General features: G+C 42.6%; 1 protein-coding gene across 1 annotated transcript in view; it reads right to left on the bottom strand.

Moving 5' to 3' along the window:
• Positions 1 to 434: 434 nt before the first annotated feature.
• Positions 435 to 20,336, bottom strand: part of LOC112254655 (disco-interacting protein 2 homolog B-A) — a 90,739-nt gene continuing 70,837 nt past the window's right edge. The window contains exons 19-38 of the mRNA XM_042323716.1: positions 20,055 to 20,191; positions 19,847 to 19,927; positions 19,619 to 19,746; positions 17,466 to 17,580; positions 17,140 to 17,341; positions 16,881 to 16,993; positions 14,469 to 14,549; positions 14,218 to 14,341; positions 13,964 to 14,085; positions 13,682 to 13,793; positions 9,120 to 9,229; positions 8,743 to 8,873; positions 8,451 to 8,619; positions 8,200 to 8,370; positions 7,676 to 7,737; positions 7,501 to 7,558; positions 7,321 to 7,395; positions 6,950 to 7,124; positions 1,891 to 2,014; positions 435 to 1,742 (exon numbers count right to left, since the gene is read on the bottom strand). Coding sequence (XP_042179650.1) covers positions 1,490 to 1,742; positions 1,891 to 2,014; positions 6,950 to 7,124; positions 7,321 to 7,395; positions 7,501 to 7,558; positions 7,676 to 7,737; positions 8,200 to 8,370; positions 8,451 to 8,619; positions 8,743 to 8,873; positions 9,120 to 9,229; positions 13,682 to 13,793; positions 13,964 to 14,085; positions 14,218 to 14,341; positions 14,469 to 14,549; positions 16,881 to 16,993; positions 17,140 to 17,341; positions 17,466 to 17,580; positions 19,619 to 19,746; positions 19,847 to 19,927; positions 20,055 to 20,191 — 2,543 coding nt within the window. The 3' untranslated portion in view covers positions 435 to 1,489. The remainder of the gene's footprint in view (positions 1,743 to 1,890; positions 2,015 to 6,949; positions 7,125 to 7,320; positions 7,396 to 7,500; positions 7,559 to 7,675; positions 7,738 to 8,199; positions 8,371 to 8,450; positions 8,620 to 8,742; positions 8,874 to 9,119; positions 9,230 to 13,681; positions 13,794 to 13,963; positions 14,086 to 14,217; positions 14,342 to 14,468; positions 14,550 to 16,880; positions 16,994 to 17,139; positions 17,342 to 17,465; positions 17,581 to 19,618; positions 19,747 to 19,846; positions 19,928 to 20,054; positions 20,192 to 20,336) is intronic.

The raw sequence follows: 20,336 nt of genomic DNA, 5'->3' as shown, positions 1-20,336 counted from the left end.
GTTCCTTTCTGCTAATCCCTAGTGAACTCTGATTCCTCAAAAAGTATTCCTCACAATTAATATGCTCCTTGAACACGAGGAATGTGCGTAATTGGATCATGAAAAAATATAACATTTTTGGAGAAAGTGCAAGATTAGTGTTAAATTCTTATGTACAATATTATTTTGCTACCATCTGCTCACAACTATGTTAGCTATCCAGACAACCATCACGTGAGAGGGATGAGTTGAGTTTTTTTTCTCACATTTATGCACACATTTTTAAAAATAATATCTATACAGTATATCGAAACTACTGAGGTCTTAATGGGTACAGTACAGTAAATGGCCTCTAGCTTCTACTCAAAACATCCCTTTGGATATCAATCAGGATTCTCACCCCAATAACACAAACAGTTATGAACTGGAAGAACAGCAAAGGAGAAAAGCAAAAGTTGTATGGGCAAAGTTTTATAAGGCAGGAAGTAAACGTAATTCAAGAAAGGTGAGAATGTGTTCCATTTCATATTTTGCCTTTGTAAAACTTCAAGCAATAAACCTGTGATGTAAGTACAGTACATGATGACTGACAGAATAAATTAAATCAACGGCTGATGATTGGTCTAGCTAATATGTTCATTAGTGTTCTAACATACCTTCACACATCCTTCATAACCCCCTGCCTCAAAGTGCACGGATAAGAGGCCACTACAGGGTGAAGCAAGCACCGGTGTGAGTTTCTGTGAATGTGTGCGTGAATACAGTACAAATATGGCAATTTAGAATAAGTCAAAGATAAGAAAAAGAAAACAAGGACTGGGTAAGACCTGGAAAGCTTTGGGAGGAGAAACAGTTATAATGGATGCATTTTGTACACATCACTCAACCACAGAAAATGATGTCACCAGAGACAGGAAGTCCTCATCCCTTGGCCCCTCACAATACCCCACAGATGATTGGATTGTGGAGTGGGGAGAGTTAAGATTGACTTCAGCACCTTACTCCCCGACACTCTGTGCAAATAGAGGGCCAGTCAGGCTGTTGAGGTGTTTGATTTGGCAGGAGGGTTGTAGGGGGTGTGGCGAGATTAGAGTTATCTTCCCATCCAGTTCCAGTTGAACAGCTGTGTTTGGTGTAGACACACTCACTCTGTCCGGGTGTGAATATATATGTATATATTTTTTCTTCTTCATTTTTTCAAACACAGTGTACGTCTCAAAACACAACAGAGTGCCCCCTTCAAATCCAACCGACCTGGAATGCAAAATACCTAAGATCTGAACATCGTGCACCCCAAAAAGAGCTGTGGTTTCCCCAAGGGTCAGTACAGTCAAGGTCAGCCAACCTTGTGGTTGGCTGAACAGTACAGTCAAGTCAAGTACAGTCAAGTTGTACCACCTTGTGGTACAATATGCATTGTCTGTCTGTGGAGTAGGTTGGTCCAAACCACTTTCTTCCACCAGCCAGAATCTCTTCCATCATACAATAACCAGCCTATCCCCCTGGCCCTTCACATATTATAGGCCACATAGATGGGGTCCAGTTGGTCAGCCAGGAAGGAGTCCCGGAGGTGCATGCGTTGTTTCTCCCCTCTGGAGTTGATGGGTATGACCCCCGGGTCCACGATGACCACCACGCCCACGATGAGGTGGTGCTCCTCCAGCACCACATTGGTGACCAGGGGCACCAGGTCCAGGGCATCCTGCTCTGAGCCACTCAGTTCAGCCACCACCACCAGTAGGTTGGTCCATGTGAATACCGCACTGTATTGGGGACACAGAGTGAGAGGAGAGAAAGGGGTTATAATCAAATGTCAGACTAAGATACATGCGCACATACACACACAATTATGAAAACAGACCAACCAAATGGACAATAGTAAGGTCTCCTAGGACCCCCCAGGGTTCTGACCTCTCTGCAATGCTGCGATGAGCCCGGGACACAGATGTCTCGATGTCGATAGGGTGGTAGCGCAGCCCCCTCAGCTCTAGAGTCTCATCCAGGGAACCCACCACAAACAGGGCGTCATGACGATCTGACCACAGATAGGGAGACAGAGAAAGAGGGACAAACAATATTGAAAACTGGGAATGGTGGGATAGATCGGATCCCTATATCTCCCTTTTCATGTTATCTATTAGCATTAGCATCTATAGCAACACGTTACTCAATTCAGTGCTTCCTAGTTCCATGTATCAAACAGTTATTTCAGTTATATTAAAACCAGGAAAATCTGGAGAGACCCCTGCTGATTACAGACCCATAAGTTTAATCAATTGTGACAATAAAATAACCAAGCCTATAAGCAACAGAATGGCAAAAGACTTACCAGACTTGATACATATCAAAAAAGGTTCATTTAAAAAGACACTTACAAATACATGTTTCAGTTTTATACAATATGCAAAAAAACAAGATATAGATTTATCAATGTCTGTTGATGCCGAAAAGGCTTTCTGCCGTCTTGAAAGACCTTTTCTATTAAAAACGTAGGAAGATTTAAACTTTCCAGCTGTAATAATAAATGTAACAAAAATATTATATAAATGTCCTAAAATCAAAATATTCACAAATAATACATTATCTGAAGAAATTGCATTATAAATAGGCACAAGACAGGGATGTCCTCTATCCCACCTGTTCGCACTGGCAATTGAAGCGCTTGCAGAAAGAATTAGACAGGACGCAAATGTAACAGGTATCAGTATTGCTAAACATTAATATGAACTAAACTTAAATATAAACCAAAAAATAAATAAAATGTTAATAGGAAAAATAAAAAAGAATACTCATTATCTACAGCAATCCTTTAAGTGGACCATGAAAAATAAACACGTAGGATGCTTAAGTGACAACAAAAAACAAATATATAAATATAACTTAATACCATTACTTAACAATTTGAAAGCATACCTATTAAATGGAACAAACTTCCCATAAATCTTACAGGTAGAATTACCCTCAGAATGGCATGTGTCACAGCCTGATCTGTTTCACCTGTCTTTGTGCTCGTTTCCACCCCCCTCCATGTGTCGCCTATCTTCCTCATTATCCCCAGTGTATTTATACCCGTGTTCTCTGTCTGTTGCCAGTTCATTTTGTTTCGTCAAGCCTAACAGCGTTTTCCCCATGCTCCTGTCTTTCTCTAGTTTTCCCGGTTTTGACCATTCTGCCTGCCCTGACCCTGAGCCTGCCTACTGTTCTGTACCTTGTCACACCACCCTGGATTACTGACCTCTGCCTGCCCTTGACCTGCAGTTTGCCTGCTACCCTGTTTTTGTAATACACTTTTGTTACTTTGAAACTGTCTGCTTCTGGATCTTCTCCTGATTCTTGACAGGCATGGCTCCTAAAGTTTTTATATTTATTCTCAGTAATACCAATTACCCCACCAAAGACATCCTTTAAAAAGTATGCTCGGTCATAACAGAAGATGTAAAACTTTCCTTTTCATTCTCTGACAGTAGTTTTAACCTTCCAGACTTGGAATTGTATAATCTCGCTACCCAAGGCATTTACTTGTGACATATAGTTAAATGCACAAAGGAGGAACAATGGGTACATAATGAAGATGCACATGCTTATCCCCAGAATCTTTTCACGTGTCTATTTTCAAAGGATAAAGCTTTGGAAATTAACAACAATATAAAAGAAAATGAAACTGATTCTACAAGAACCAATATCACTCCGTAAAAACACATCCCTATGGAACAATCCTTGGATAGTGTTTCAGAATTCACCGATAACTTGGTCGCCATGGAAAACTTGGTAGTAGGAAATACATTTATTTCCACGACAGAATTAAAAAGCAATTTTGGACTGACCAATGTAGATATTTTTAAATACATGCAACTTAAAGGCTTCGTATCATAAAATTTCTATTTGAAATCTTTTGAATATCAGAGCAATCTTGAGGGAATCCTATTCGAGTCAGAAAAGGATATTCATTAACTCAGCAAAAAAATAAACGTCCTCTCACTGTCAACTGCGTTTATTTTCAGCAAACTTAATGTGCAAATATTTGTATGAACATAACACGATTCAACAACTGAGACAAACTGAACAAGTTACACAGAAAGGCCTCTTTAGTGTCCTAAGTTTTCATAACTGTGACCTTAATTGCCTACCGTCTGTAAGCTGTTAGTGTCTAAATTTGCTTTAGGAGTAGTGCGTGACCATAGGGTGGCAACACAAACTAAGCAAAAAAAAGAAACGTCCCTTTTTCAGGACCGTCTTTCAAAGATAATTCGTAAAAATCCAAATAACTTCAGATCTTCATTGTAAAAGGTTTAAACACTGTTTCCCATGCTTGTTCAATGAGCCATAAACAATTAAGGAACATGCACCTGTGGAACGGTCGTTAAGACACTAACAGCTTACAGACGGTAGGCAATTAAGGTCACAGTTATGAAAACTTAAGACACCAAAGAGACCTTTCTACTGGCTCTGAAAAACATCAAAAGAAAGATGCCCAGGTTTCCCTGCTCATCTGCGTGAACTTGCCTTAGGCATGCTGCAAGGAGGCATGAGGACTGCAGATGTGGTCAGGGCAATGAATTCCAATGTCCGTACTGTGAGACGCCTAAGACAACGCTACAGGGAGACAGGATGGACAGCTGACCGTCCTCAGTGGCAGACCACGTGTAACAACACCTGCACAGGATCGGTACATTCGAACAGCAGACCTGCGGGATAGGTACAGGATGGCAACAAGAACTGCCTGAGTTACACCAGGAACACACAATCCCTCCATCAGTGCTCAGACTGTCCGCAATAGGCTGAGAGAGGCTGGACTGAGGGCTTGTTGGCCTGTTGTAAGGCAGGTCCTCACCAGACATCACTGGCAACAACGTCACCTATGGGCACAAACCCACCGTCGCTGGACCAGACAGGACTGGCAAAGTGCTCTTCACTGATGAGTCGCGGTTTTGTCTCACCAGGGGTGATGGTCGGATATGCGTTTATCGTCGAAGGAATGAGCGCTACGCTGAGGCCTGTACTCTGGAGCGGGATCAATTTGGAGGTGGAGGGTCTGTCATGGTCTGGGGCAGTGTGTCACAGCATCATCGGACTGAGCTTGTTGTCATTGCAGGCAATCTCAACGCCGTGGGTTACAGGGAAGACATCCTCCTCCCTCATGTGGTACCCTTCCTGCAGGCTCATCCTGACATGACTCTCTAGCATGACAATGCCACCAGCAATACTGCTCTTTCTGTGCGTGATTTCCTGCAAGTCAGGAATGTCAGTGTTCTGCCATGGCCAGCGAAGAGCCCAGATCTCAAACCCATTGAGCACGTCTGGAACCTGTTGGATCGGAGGGTGGGGGCTAGGGTCATTCCCCCCCAGAAATGTCCGGGAACTTGCAGGTTTCTTGGTGGAAGAGTGGGGTAACATCTCACAGCAAGAACTGGCAAATCTGGTGCAGTCCATGATGAGATGCACTGCAGTACTTAATGCAGCTGGTGGCCACACCAGATACTGACTATTACTTTTGATTTTGACCCCCGCCCCCTTTGTTCAGGGACACATTATTCAATTTCTGTTAGTCACATGTCTGTGGAACTTGTTCAGTTAATGTCTCAGTTGTTGAATCTTGTTATGTTCATACACTTACACATGTTAGGTTTGCTGAAAAGTTTATTTGGGACAAATCATTCACTAAACCCTAAACCTCAACTACGTCTCATAATGAAATATGTGGAAATTGAGCAAGTTGAGGTGACTAAACTGCTTGGAGTTACCCTGGATTGTAAACTGTCATGGTTAAAACATATTGATACAACAGTAGCTAAGATGGGGAGAAGTCTGTCCATAATAAAGCACTGCTCTGAATTCTTAACAGCACTATCAACAAGGCAGGTCTTACAGGCCCTAGTTTTGTCACACCTGGACTACTGTTCAGTCGTGTGGTCAGGTGCCACAAAGAGGGACTTGGGAAAATTGCAGTTGGCTCAGAACAGGACAGCACGACTGGCTCTTAAAAGTACACGGAGAGCTAACATTAATGACATGCATGTCAATCTCTCATGGCTCAAAGTGTTTTTTGTTTTTGTAAGAGGTGTTGACAAGCTGAATGTACCCAGCTGTCTGTTTTTAAAATACTAGCACACAGCTCGGACACTCATGCATACCCCACAAGACATGCCACCAGAGGTCTCTTCACAGTCCAGACACATGCAAAGTCCAGACACATGCATAAGCAAGCATTATGATATTGTTGTATGGTGGTATTGAACATTTTGTGTTGTGGATATGTGATGGTGTAGGGATGTTATATGATGTACTGTTTTTTATGTAATGTGTTTTGTTTAGTATTTTCTTAACTGAATTGTTGGTTAAGGGCTTTAAATTAAGCATTTGACTGTAAGGTCTTACCTGTTGCATGTGACAAATAAAATGTGACAAATAAAATTTGATTTGATCCCTAATAAATACAAATGTCTGAAGTGTAAAACTAACAATGACTCAATAATCCATGCCTTCTGGGAATGTTATTATGTCCAAAAGTATTACAATGTACATTTACTTTTAATCTGTCTGTCTGTATATTTCAAGACATGGCACATGAGTGTGCCTGATGGGTTGGACAATACTTTTCTCGTCAATCAACTTGAAAAACGTATACTTCAAAACTGGAAAATCAACCAATCCTCCAACGTTAACACAATGGAAAGGTCAAACACTTTATCTAAATGTTAAAAGTGTGTGGGCAATGAAGATAAATAGAAATGGTGCCACTTGAGGCCATGTAGCAGAGAGTGATGCGTGCGCTGGAGATGGATGGGGGTGTGAGCAGGTGGGTCTGGGCAGGGTGATGTTTGTATGCTGGCGTTTGTATGTGTGTGTTTTAGTATTGAAAAAAGAAAAGAAAAAAAAGCACTAAATAAGAACATTAGCATCCATAGCCATCCCTTTTCATGTTAGCCATTAGCGTTAGCCTACATAGCCCTGACCAGGCCCAGCCACTGACCCCCAGCGGCATCCAGTAGCTCAGTCCTCTTGACGAAGCCCAGGTAGCCAGTCCTGGCCCACAGGGTCGTGGGATCTCCGAAGCTCAGCTTGGTGTTGAAGTGGTCGGCCTGCAGGCTCTCCTCTCCATAGATGGCATAGTAGCCACTGGCACTGTGAGGGCTGTTGATCCAGATCTGACAGAGAGCAGAGGAGGGGACAAGGTAGAATTAGGGATGGAATAGGAGAGTTATGTGTGAGGAGAACTTGGTTATTGATAGGGCTAGGATTGATAGGGCTTTTTCCTAATTATACCCTGCATATTTCCCATCCTTTTCTCTATCCCACATGTTGCCATTTTCACTCTAATATTAGCGTTCTATCTCCTCTCACCTCTCCTAGATGGGAATCTCCTAGAGGTCCCCTGGTCTCTGGGTTCACGATGATCACCCTGACTCCTGGTAAGATCTAAAGAGAGTGATACATGGTGACCAACAAACTCCCACAACAACACCTCTTGTATCTGAGCACAAAGGGCTTTTAATGTGTGTGGATCCATCAGGGGAGACTTACTTTGCCAGACTCCATCAGAGGGAGACTCTGAGGGGCTCCTCTCTCCACCAGCCTCACTCTGAGATAGAAAATGAAAGCACATTGTGATGGTGAACTCAATACTGTAAAAAATGTCTTCCTCAGCATCAAAGCTGCTCATACATAAAACATACCACTAGGGTCTACATGTTCTCACCTGTCATGGCGGAGGGACTTCATGTCCACATACACAGTGGAGGTGTCCGGTCCAGTGGTGCCCTGAAAAACACAGACAACCTGACTGAAAACTTGGATCAGTCCTTAATGAGACACACAGGAAGGTCCTGATGTACTAACTGACCTGGACTAAGGCAGACAACCCTCAGAGGCCTCTATTTACATGTATGTTATGTACAGTAAACAGAAGTCTCTAACCTCCAGTTCAGGGAGACACTGGTCAATGCATCAACCAACATGAGTTAAGGTTCAACCACAAATCATTGGAACATTGGCCATGGCCGTCAAAACATTTGTTTTCCTTTAGCCATTAATAAAAGTATATTTCCAAACAAATGAGTTATGCTTCCATCTTGTAGGTCGTCATTGTAAATAAGAATGTGTTCTTAACTGACTTTTGTAGTTAAATAAAGGTTGAATAAAAAATGAAATTCCCTGTTGCCTAGTACCTCCTCACAGAACTTGTTCTAGCTGGTAGAGTAACGGTTCTAACTGGTTGAGTACCTGCATGCAAATGGCAAGGTTGACCCTGGATCCGAAGGCTGTGCTGACAGCACGGGGTGAGAGGCCCAGGTCTTTAAACAACTTGGAGAAGGACATGGTGAGGGCCAGACGAGGACGCTCCTCTGCTATCACCACACAGCTCCTCACACATGACAGGTTCAGCCCCCGCGCCTGGAGGGAAAAAGAGGGAGACGGTGAGTTAGCATGTACATGTGTGTGTTTGTGTGTATGTGTGTGTGTGTTATACTCACTTTGAGTATCTCTGTCTGCGTGCCTATCCCCTTGGTGCAGAGCTCCATGACAGAGTAGGAGCAGAAGGTGTCTCTGATCCGGTACTGGCTCAGGGTGCTCAGCCACAGGGGCAGACAGCTCTCCAACTCCAGAGGAGGGATTAGGATGGACTGGTGCCCTGAGTACACACTACACACAGGAAACAATAGAAGGTATGAGTTCAAAATGTTTGTATGAGAGAGAGATAAAGATACCCTGTGTGTGTGTGTGTGTGTGTGTTTGTTTGTGTGTGTGTGTGTGTGTGTGTGTGACCTTGCGAGACACCACAGTACAAAGCCAAGGCCACAGTAAGGGTCTAGGCAGATGGCTATTTGGCGTGAGGAGTAGAGTTCACACTGCAGCTTGATGGAGCGACACAGAGCACTGACTGCCGCATGGGAGATCTGATGGACAGAAACACACACACACGCACATCACAAAGAAACAACCAATAAGAGAAGCAGAATCAACGGGTAAAGTCATGGTTATGGCTACTGCCATTGACCCACTGTAAATCAGAGGAGCCAAATTAGCTGTTGGCTACTGACTTTGCCAATGGCAGGCCGCTCATGGGCCACCAAGTTTGCAAACTATCTGGGGCTTTTTTAGAGTATTGAGACCAATCAGTAGCCTCCTGTGGGTGACCTTACCTTGACCCCGGTGAGCATGCCTGTAGTAGACACACTGAAGTCCAGATAGGCAATCATCTCTGCCGTGGGGGGCTTATAGATCATTGGGGGTCTACGCCGAGGGAGGTCATCTGGATGAAGAGAACATGCACAACAAGGTTGAGTTTCTCTGGCTCAGATTCTATGGTCAGGTATGTATTGTATGTAAGACCCATGGCAAGGGTTCTCGAAGTGGGGTGCGGCGGTACTGCAGGGGGTCTGCAGCCAGATCTCAAAATAAATAAATATATACAGTACCAGCCAAAAGTTTGGACATACCTACTGAGTCAAGGTTATTGCTGTATTTCTTTACTATTTTCTACATTGTAGAATAATAGTGAATACAACAAAACTATGAAATAACACATTTGGAATCATGTAGTAACCAAAAAAGTGTAAAACAAATAAAAATATATTTTATATGAGATTCTAAGTTGCCACCCATTGCTTTGAAGACAGCTTAACTAGGCAAGTCAGTTAAGAACAAATTATTTTTTACAATGACGGCCTTCCCTGGCCAAACTCTAACGATGCTGGGCCAATTGTGCGCCACCCTATGGAACTCCTAAACACGCCCAGTTGTGATACAGCCTGGAATCTAAACAGGGTCTGTAATGACGCCTCTAGCACTGAGATGCAGTGCCTTAGACCGCTGCGCCACTTATGTGCCTGTCACTGAGGAGTGGCTTCCGTCTGGTCACTCTACCATGAAGGCCTGATTGGTGGAGTGTTACAGAGATGGTTGTCCTTCTGGAAGCTTCTCCCATCCCCACAGAGGAACTCTGTCAGAATAACCCCAGGGTTCTTGGTCACCTCCCTGACCAAGGCCCTTCTCACCCGATTGCTCAGTTTGGCTGGGCGGCCAGCTGTAGGAAGACTGTGGGACCTTATATAGAGAGGTGTGTGCCTTTCCAAATCATGTCCAATCAATTGAATTTACCACAGGTGTACTCCAATCAAGTTGTAGAAACATCTCATGGATGATCAATGGAAACAGGATGGACCTGAGCTCAATTTCGAGTCTCATAGCAAAGGGTCTGAATACTTGTGTACTTGTACTTGTAATACTTTTGTCATTATGGGGTATTGTGTGGAGATTGAGGAGGAAACCAATTATTGTAATCAATTTTAGAATAAGGCTGTAACGTAGCAACATTTGGAAAAAGGGAAGGGGTCTTCTGCATTGTATATATTTTTTTTTAACAAAAATAAATACAAATTAATATTACTAGCAACAACAGATTAAACAAATGTTGGAAAAGGGATCCATAGTAAGTTTAGAGGGTGTAATACAATGTGATATTATTTATCTACAATTTATGTTTTTAACCCTGGGCAACATGGGCATAGGAGGCTCACAGGGATATTGGTGTCCACAGCATTCCAATTCTATATTTTTCAACTCAATACTTATTGTAATACCCAAAATGACAGATTTAAAAAAAAACAAATGCTCTGTTATCTAAGCAAAGTTCACCTAGCCTCATAGCAAAATGTGTGGAATTGCAGGATATTAGCTTTCAAGGTATCTCTCAACCCCAAATTCAGCCTTTGCCCAACCCCTTCAAATAAAAAATATCAATTAAAATCAGGTGAGAATTTGTGGGTTGGGATATTGCTCATAAATATTAATTTTGGGTGTGGGTAAACATAGTTGTACCTGATCCCAACCCTTTCTTACTAAAAGTCCACTGGCACGCTCTGATAAAACTATATGCATCGCGAGCAAATAAAACTCTGGACAGTTAGCTCACAGTGGTAAGGTGCGGAGGTCCTGACATCTATTGCAAATTAACTCAGATTGGTCTTGGGTACTGTATAAAAACCTACAACTACTACCAGGGCGAGCCCTCTCACAGGTACAGTGCCTTGCGAAAGTATTCGGCCCCCTTGAACTTTGCGACCTTTTGCCACATTTCAGGCTTCAAACATAAAGATATAAAACTGTATTTTTTTGTGAAGAATCAACAACAAGTGGGACACAATGAAGTGGAACAACATTTATTGGATATTTCAAACTTTTTTAACAAATCAAAAACTGAAAAATTGGGCGTGCAAAATTATTCAGCCCCTTTACTTTCAGTGCAGCAAACTCTCTCCAGAAGTTCAGTGAGGATCTCTGAATGATCCAATGTTGACCTAAATGACTAATGATGATAAATACAATCCACCTGTGTGTAATCAAGTCTCCGTATAAATGCACCTGCACTGTGATAGTCTCAGAGGTCCGTTAAAAGCGCAGAGAGCATCATGAAGAACAAGGAACACACCAGGCAGGTCCGAGATACTGTTGTGAAGAAGTTTAAAGCCGGATTTGGATACAAAAAGATTTCCCAAGCTTTAAACATCCCAAGGAGCACTGTGCAAGCGATAATATTGAAATGGAAGGAGTATCAGACCACTGCAAATCTACCAAGACCTGGCCGTCCCTCTAAACTTTCAGCTCATACAAGGAGAAGACTGATCAGAGATGCAGCCAAGAGGCCCATGATCACTCTGGATGAACTGCAGAGATCTACAGCTGAGGTGGGAGACTCTGTCCATAGGACAACAATCAGTCGTATAGTGCACAAATCTGGCCTTTATGGAAGAGTGGCAAGAAGAAAGACATTTCTTAAAGATATCCATAAAATGTGTTGTTTAAAGTTTGCCACAAGCCACCTGGGAGACACACCAAACATGTGGAAGAAGGTGCTCTGGTCAGATGAAACCAAAATTGAACTTTTTGGCAACAATGCAAAACGTTATGTTTGGCGTAAAAGCAACACAGCTCATCACCCTGACCACACCATCCCCACTGTCAAACATGGTGGTGGCAGCATCATGGTTTGGGCCTGCTTTTCTTCAGCAGGGACAGGGAAGATGGTTAAAATTGATGGGAAGATGGATGGAGCCAAATACAGGACCATTCTGGAAGAAAACCTGATGGAGTCTGCAAAAGACCTGAGACTGGGACGGAGATTTGTCTTCCAACAAGACAATGATCCAAAACATAAAGCAAAATCTACAATGGAATGGTTCAAAAATAAACATATCCAGGTGTTAGAATGGCCAAGTCAAAGTCCAGACCTGAATCCAATCGAGAATCTGTGGAAAGAACTGAAAACTGCTGTTCACAAATGCTCTCCATCCAACCTCACTGAGCTCGAGCTGTTTTGCAAGGAGGAATGGGAAAAAATTTCAGTCTCTCGATGTGCAAAACTGATAGAGACACACCCCAAGCGACTTACAGCTGTAATCGCAGCAAAAGGTGGCGCTACAAAGTATTAACTTAAGGGGGCTAAATAATTTTGCACGCCCAATTTTTCAGTTTTTGATTTGTTAAAAAAGTTTGAAATATCCAATAAATGTCGTTCCACTTCATGATTGTCTCCCACTTGTTGTTGATTCTTCACAAAAAAATACAGTTTTATATCTTTATGTTTGAAGCCTGAAATGTGGCAAAAGGTCGCAAAGTTCAAGGGGGCCGAATACTTTCGCAAGGCACTGTATGCTTTCACTTTTCAGAATTAGACATGTGGGCACAGGATGAATATGGTAAATTAAGGATTAAAAAATTAGACAAAAACATCTGCCCCATGTGGGATTAGAACTCACAACCATTGAACTATGAGCCAACCAACTGTCTTAGCAGACTGCACCACCAGTCATAGTAATTGGGAGAAACTACAACCAGCTGACATGACTACCATTGTCATCTATTTCTTGTTATGATAGAGGTATCTATGAATCTAAACGTATGAACCTCATAGCCTACATGTTTTTTGTCTCTTTGTAAAAGCACAAAGATGTGTATGAAACGCTAAGCAAAAACATAGAATTTGTTCATATGCTGAAATGTGCCTTACTGCCTTTAGTATTTTGTGTAATGTCAGTAGTCGAGTTATGGAAGCATCATGCTAAATATATTGGCACACTCCACTTATCAAGACCATTGCCAAACAAGTTACACTGTCACCTACTTTTATAGTTAGCCTTGAGGTGGTACCACCCAGCTTATCTAGAAGAGAGTGTCTTTCATACCTCCCTTGATGACGTATAGGCATCTTCTCAAAGCGCTTCTACATCAGCATTTCAATGCTATATTTGAATCGCTAGGGAAAAAAAGAGCTAGATTTACTACTAAAAGACCAAAATATATCACTTTTGCTACGCTGTCAAAATGAGGACTTGACATGTTTCACTATAACTAAGCCTAAAACATCTGATTAAAAAAGAAAGTTATGTTTTTCCCATGAAAGTTACTCTTTAAAGCAGCAACAACAAAAAATATCTGTGCCCCATGACAAAATGTGTAGACATGAAGAAAGTAGCTTGCAAACTGCTAAAATTCTCTGATGTCAATATGCTGCCCTTTAAATTGTTCCTTCCCAGAAAATGCAATTGTTCGTCTGGCCATGCACTGCTGAAGTCATAGTAAAACTCCTTGTATGCTATTTTTATCTCATTTGAGTTGTGTTCTGATGAGGGTGTCCCTGATGAATTTGCTATCACAAAAGAGGTCCCCTGCGACACCTTGTTTTAGAACCCCTGTTCTATGGTACCTGTGTCTATGATTGTCGGCCATGTTTTAATGTTCACAGTGGCAGCAGCTTCTTTGGAGCGCAGGATCCTCATGAGGTTCTGAGTAGTGAGGATACAGGCAGCTTTACTGACCTGGGGACAGACAGAGGCACCACAAACAACATGTTAGTTTGTAGAAAAATATGTTTCCAACTTCCTACCTTAGGAAGACCAAAATAATGACACCCAAACACCATGCTCATAAAATAGCACCCAACCTCATACACTCAGGTGATCAAAAGATAGCACACATACACACTTACGTCAATGATCATGCGGACAGTGGGCAGTGTGGCTGCCAGGTTCTGTGGGTGAGGAGGTCTGACAGTGACAGGAACACAGCCAGCATACAGGCAGCCATAGAAAGAGGCTATCAGATCAATACCTAGTGAGAGACAGAACGAGAAAGTGACGATAACTGTAAGTCATCCTGAATTGGTATGACTATGCCAGTATCAGTGCCAGTATGACAGATGGACAAACAGAGACAGGTGGACGGACAGACAGAAGGACCCACCAGGAGGGTAGAGCAGCACCACGTTGTTCCCGGTGTTGACGCTGCCTTTCTCTGTGAGTGCCGCTGCAATCTTCTCCGCCCGCTTGTGCAGCTGCACACACGTTGCTGTGGATACAACTAGACCCTGAAGCACAGGAGTTAGAGAGGGTAGGGAAAAGGGGTTTATTTACAACTGGGCCCAACTGTATATGGGCGGGGGGGTTCTGTTTATTGTCTGTGTGAGAGTGAGTCTATAAGTGTGAGAGTGCTACCTTTGCATTGAGCAGCACATAGAGACAGTGGTCTGGATCAGTCTGTGCCCTCCACTGTAGAGCCTCAGACAGGAACTGGTGCTGAGGAGAGAAAAGAGGGTCAAAGTTCATTCCATAGCAATCATGTCAATATGGATATCAATTTTATATCAACAAGATTTTTTAAATTATAATAAATTGATATAAAGTTATGCCAAAATAACCACAAAGAAATATAATAGGAGTTTTATTTTGCTGATGGGAGGAACTCGATAGAACTTTAATTTCCTCAAGTTCATTCTCTTAAGTTAAGTCTAAGGTCATGAAGATGGTCAATACAGTCACTCAGCAGTAAATAACCCTGGAGCCAAAATGTCCTCCGTAAGCAGCTTTTCTACCAGGAGGAAGGAAACTGTCACTCCCATTGGCAAATCAACAAGCAAATGGACAATTTAGAACATGCAGCATTAGCCAAACTACTTCTTAAAATAATGAATTGATTTCAGTTGTAGCTAACAGCAATGATTGGGAGAGATCCATTGGAGAGAGAAAGCAAAGCACATAAAGAGGAGATGTGAATGTCTGGAAGATGGCTTGCCAGAGACTTCCTCTGAGTCCACACAACTCTGCAGATCAGCAAGGCCTGTGTGTGTGTGTGTGTGTGTGTGTGTGTGTAGCAACGGTCATCAACAACAACAAAAAATATTCTAATAAATGCAACAGTTGGACAATGGATAAAGATACTCCACATTTTTTAAAAATGTTTTAAATAATCAGACAATTATAGCACATAAATATTTTAGTTCAATGAGTTTGGTGGGAATTCAGGTATTCAACTTATTGTCAAATGTCACTTTTATTTCTTAGAATACACTCATATATACATTTTCTAGAATTTACTCATATATACATTTTCTAGAATCTACTCATATATACACATTTTCTAATGCTATTTTATTTTATATTTTGTGTTAAAAGAAAGAAAAATTGATGTGCCCGATTTGCATGAATCCATCTGAAAACATGAACATAAAGGGGTGGAATAGGGCTGCTACCTCCACAAACTTGCTCTATTTAGGACTACACTCAACTGTGCTGTCTCCACTGTCTCATGAATTACTGTAGTCACATTCTGTTGCATAATTCAACAAGTGTGTCAATAGCAGGATACCCTTGGATTAAAAACCAACAAGCCTCTAGATGACACCTATCTACACATACTTTACATTGTTTGCGAGATCAGACATAACATCACTACAATCTGAGTTCATTTTTGGAAGTTGCTTTCATTTAAGTTCACCTCATTTGTAAACATTTCAACGATATTAAATTCAAACTTTTTTCAATTCCCTAAAAATGAACAACCATCAAATCAAAATGATGTAAGCATTTGATGTAAGCGTTGAGACGAGGCATTAAATCCCAGACAAAGCTTTAGTGTTCTTATAGATGCAACGGAAAGACAATGTATTCCATTGAGCCCATTTCAGCCATTACCGGGGGGTGTTTGACTGTTTGATTACAACATTTATGCAGTCGTAATGTTAAAGGGAAAAAACGTCAGGCACAAGCAAGAGTATGAAAGAGTCGCAGGAGTAAAATGAAGGCAATCAATCCAGCCAGATTGAAGTGACAAGTGGATGTTGCACCCCTCAAACACAGGAAACACATGGCTGAAAAGGACAGCTCCTCAAGTTGGAGGGGCATGCGAGTTGCTAGTGTGTGTTTGTGTATATGTGTACTATTTTGAACATTCAGAGGTGATGGAGGGCAATGGAAGGCATGTGGCATCAGGTGGCATTAAGAGGTACGCCGGCAGATTGTCACCATAACTGTGCTGTGATCCAGAAAAATAACAGAAAACTGAATAATACATTGGCACATGCAGATTCCGAGCATTACTTCTGACACCATGCAGGAGCTCACATCTTGCCAGAACTTGCATCCATAGAAAGATCTGTGTGTGCAACTGAAGAATGGCTCCATTCACATTTGGAGCTTCACTGTACAGCACATTCCAGACAGAAGCAAAGGTAGGACCAGGGTGTTACAGAGTTAGAGGAGGCAGTAGCTCTTACCATGATAGTAGGCCACATACGGAGCTATATAGATCCAGAGAGATGGGTGCATTAGGACAGAGGAGAGGAGAGAATGCATCATGTTGCCCACATGGTTTACCAGCTATCTTGTCCTGTCCAACTAAATAGCTAGTAAACACTTATTGGACCACTGGTGGCAACCAATATGGTAGTATTATGCCGCTGGCAGCCCAACAGCATACTGACCGTGAGTCGGCATGCCATTGTTAGTAGTGTTGGCTACCACCAGGTTATTAGTGCCAGCTACCGCTATCGTCCCTACCCTGCTATGGTCCAACGTGCATGTGGGTCCTTTCTAACTGGTGAGATGAGAGAGGTCCTGAGGTGGTCCTACCTTCCTGACCAGGTCCTGGTCCTCGATCATTCCCAGATCCCTGCCTGCTGCCTGCGCTATCCTCTTCCCTGCTACCAGGTTCCCCACCATGATGGAGGCTGGACCCACACCCACTAAAGAGAGAGAGAGAGAATATGTGAAAGAGAGAATGCATATTTACAATCAGATAAACAGTCCCTAGCTCAAAAGACATGGTAACTGTAAGCCAAATCAATTGCCAAGTTTTGCTGTATGATCCCCTGAACTGAGCCTACTGTACCTGGCTGTTTCTGCCGTGGTTTGGGGAGGTTGGTGACACAGGTATGGGGGCACATGAGGATGTTACAGGGGTGCAGGTTGCCGTCCAGGAAGTTCTGCTTGGTCTCAAAGATGTGGATCCCTCCCAGGTGGGTCTTGGGTAACGTGTTGGCAGGTACCAGGGCTAGGCTGTACAGACCCACCTGGTGGATACTGTCAATGGCCTGGACAATGGACACACACACACACAAAACACTCCTTAGTTAGACAACTTCCATGTACATTGAAAACAGTGGTGTTTGTTTTGGAATGTACCAAGAAAGAGGTGTTTGTCGGGGGGTTAGCTACCTGCAGTACTCTGCTCATCCACTGGAAGCTGTCCTCCTCACTGGCATCTGGCCTCTGCTCTGCCACAACCACAATCCTCTCATCATAGAACACCGTCACAGAGAACACCGCAATCCTGACACACACACGCGGAGTAGAATGTCTACTCTGCAATGATCCATAGTCACACACACACATGTAGTTGAAGTCGGAAGTTTACATACGCTTAGGTTGGAGTCATTAAAACTCGTTTTTCAACCACTCCACAAATTTCTTGTTAACAAACTATAGTTTTGGCAAGTCGGTTAGGACATCTACTTTGTGCATGACACAAGTAATTTTTCCAACAATTGTTTACAGAGAGATTATTTCACTTATAATTCACTGTATAACAATTCCAGTGGGTCAGAAGTTCACATACACTAAGTTGACTGTGCCTTTAAACAGCTTGGAAAATTACAGAAAATAATGTCATGGCTTTAGAAGCTTCTGACAGACTAATTGACATCATTTGAGTCAATTGGAGGTGTACCTGTGGATGTATTTCAAGGCCTACCCTCAAACTCTGTGCCTATTTGCTTGACATCATGGGAAAATCAAAAGAAATCAGCCAAGACTTCAGAAAAAAACATTGTAGACCTGCACAAGTCTGGTTCATCCTTGGGAGCAATTTCAAAACGCCTGAACGTACCACGTTCATCTGTACAAACAATAGTGCGCAAGTATAAACACCATGGGACCACACAGCCGTCATACCGCTCAGGAAGGAGACGTGTTCTGTCTCCTAGAGATGAACATACTTTGGTGCAAAAAGTACAAATCAATCCCAGAACAACAGCAAAGGAGCTTGTGAAGATGCTGGAGGAAACAGGTACAAAAGTATCTATATCCACAGTAAAACGAGTCATACTGTATATCGACATAACCTGAAAGGTCGCTCAACAAGGAAGAAGCCACTGCTCCAAAACCGACATAAAAAAGACAGACTAAGGTTTGCAACTGCACATGGGACAAAGTTCGTAGTTTTTGGAGAAATGTCCTCTGGTCTGATGAAACAAAAATAGAACTGTTTGGCCATAATGACCATTGTTATGGTCATGGAGGAAAATGGGGAAGCTTGCAAGCCGAAGAACACCATCCCAACCGTGAATCACGGGGGTGGCAGTATCATGTTGTGGGGGTGCTTTGCTGCAGGAGGGACTGGTGCACTTCACAAAATAGATGGCATCATGAGGCAAGAAAATCATGTGGATATATTGAAGCAACATCTCAAGACATCAGTCAGGAAGTTAAAGCTTGGTCGCAAATGGGTCTTCCAAATGGACAATGACCCCAAGCATACTTCCAAAGTTGTGGCAAAATGGCTTAAGGACAACAAAGTCAAGGTATTGGAGTGGCCATCACAAAGCCCTGACCTCAATCCTATAGAACATTTGTGGGCAGAACTGAAAAAGCGTGTGCGAGCAAGGAGGCCTACAAACCTGACTCAGTTACACCAGCTCTGTCAGGAGGAATGGGCCAAAATTCACCCAACTTATTGTGGGAAGCTTGTGGAAGGTTCCCGAAATGTTTGACCCAAGTTAAACAATTTAAAGGCAATGCTACCAAATACTAATAGAGTGTATATAAACTTCTGACCCACTGGGAATGTGATGAAATAAATAAAAGCTTAAATAAATCATGCTCTCTACTATTATTCTGACATTTTACACTCTTAAAATAAAGTGGTGATCTTAACTGACCTAAGACAGGGAATTTTTATTAGGATTAAATGTCAGGAATTGTGAAAAACTGAGTTTAAATGTATTTGGCTAAGTTATATGTAAACTTCCGACTTAGACTGTATTTATTCATTACACATAAATACACATCCACACATAAAGCCGAGAACACCACAATTCCTACCCACACAAAACCACTCTGAAGAAGACAATGCTCTGATCATTAGCTGATCATTCCCAAACCATAGGAATCCCCACCCACTTTAAAATGGTGGAAGCCCTCAATGACAATGTCCACGCAAAAACAAGTTATTTCCCTGTAATGATCGATGTACATCTCTATGCTCAATCCCCACTACAATTGACTCACATCGAGCACAAACTGCACAGATCTCATCCAATGTTGATTCAAATACATGCGGACCCATGCGCACACACACACACCGTAATCACCTTCCGCGATACACAGTCTTGACAGGCTCCACGGCGAGTGCTGTTGCCACCAAGTCATCAGCATTGTGTCTCCTCCCACTCACCATCAGCAGGCCTTCGTTTTTCCCCACCACAAATATCAGACTGCCCTGTAGAAGGGTTAGACACAGCCGTCAATACAGACTGACACACAAATGCTCACAGATATGGACGCACGCGCACATACACACACACAACATTCCTACTTACAGGTCCTACAAAGCCTAGGAGTCCAGATCTCACAAAGGGGATCTCTCCAATAGGAGCACCAAGAGTATTGACTGGAATCACCTATAGACAGACATGTTTCATTAAAATGTCTAATAGAAGAAGTGTTGAACAGCATATTGGTGTGTCTAACCAGGTGTAAGATATGCTGTAACACATAAGGGGGAATTGAATGGTTGTGGGTCTGTACCTCAAAGGTGTTCTTGGTGACTCCTGGTAGGCCATAGTACATGTTGCCTCCGGCACGAGAGTTCACCACAATCTCCCCTATCTCATCTGTCTTACACAGCTGAGGAGGCCCTTCAGGCTTCACTATACACATCAGAGCTGCAGACACAGAGACAGGCTTCACTATACACATCAGAGCTGCAGAGACAGGCTTCACTATTCACATCAGAGACACAGAGACAGGCTTCACTATACACATCAGAGCTGCAGACACAGATACAGGCTTCACTATACACATCAGAGA

The sequence above is a fragment of the Oncorhynchus tshawytscha genome, linkage group LG07, assembly GCF_018296145.1.
Source record: "Oncorhynchus tshawytscha isolate Ot180627B linkage group LG07, Otsh_v2.0, whole genome shotgun sequence".
Taxonomy (NCBI): domain Eukaryota; kingdom Metazoa; phylum Chordata; class Actinopteri; order Salmoniformes; family Salmonidae; genus Oncorhynchus; species Oncorhynchus tshawytscha.
This window is presented reverse-complemented; position numbering and strand designations above follow the sequence as displayed.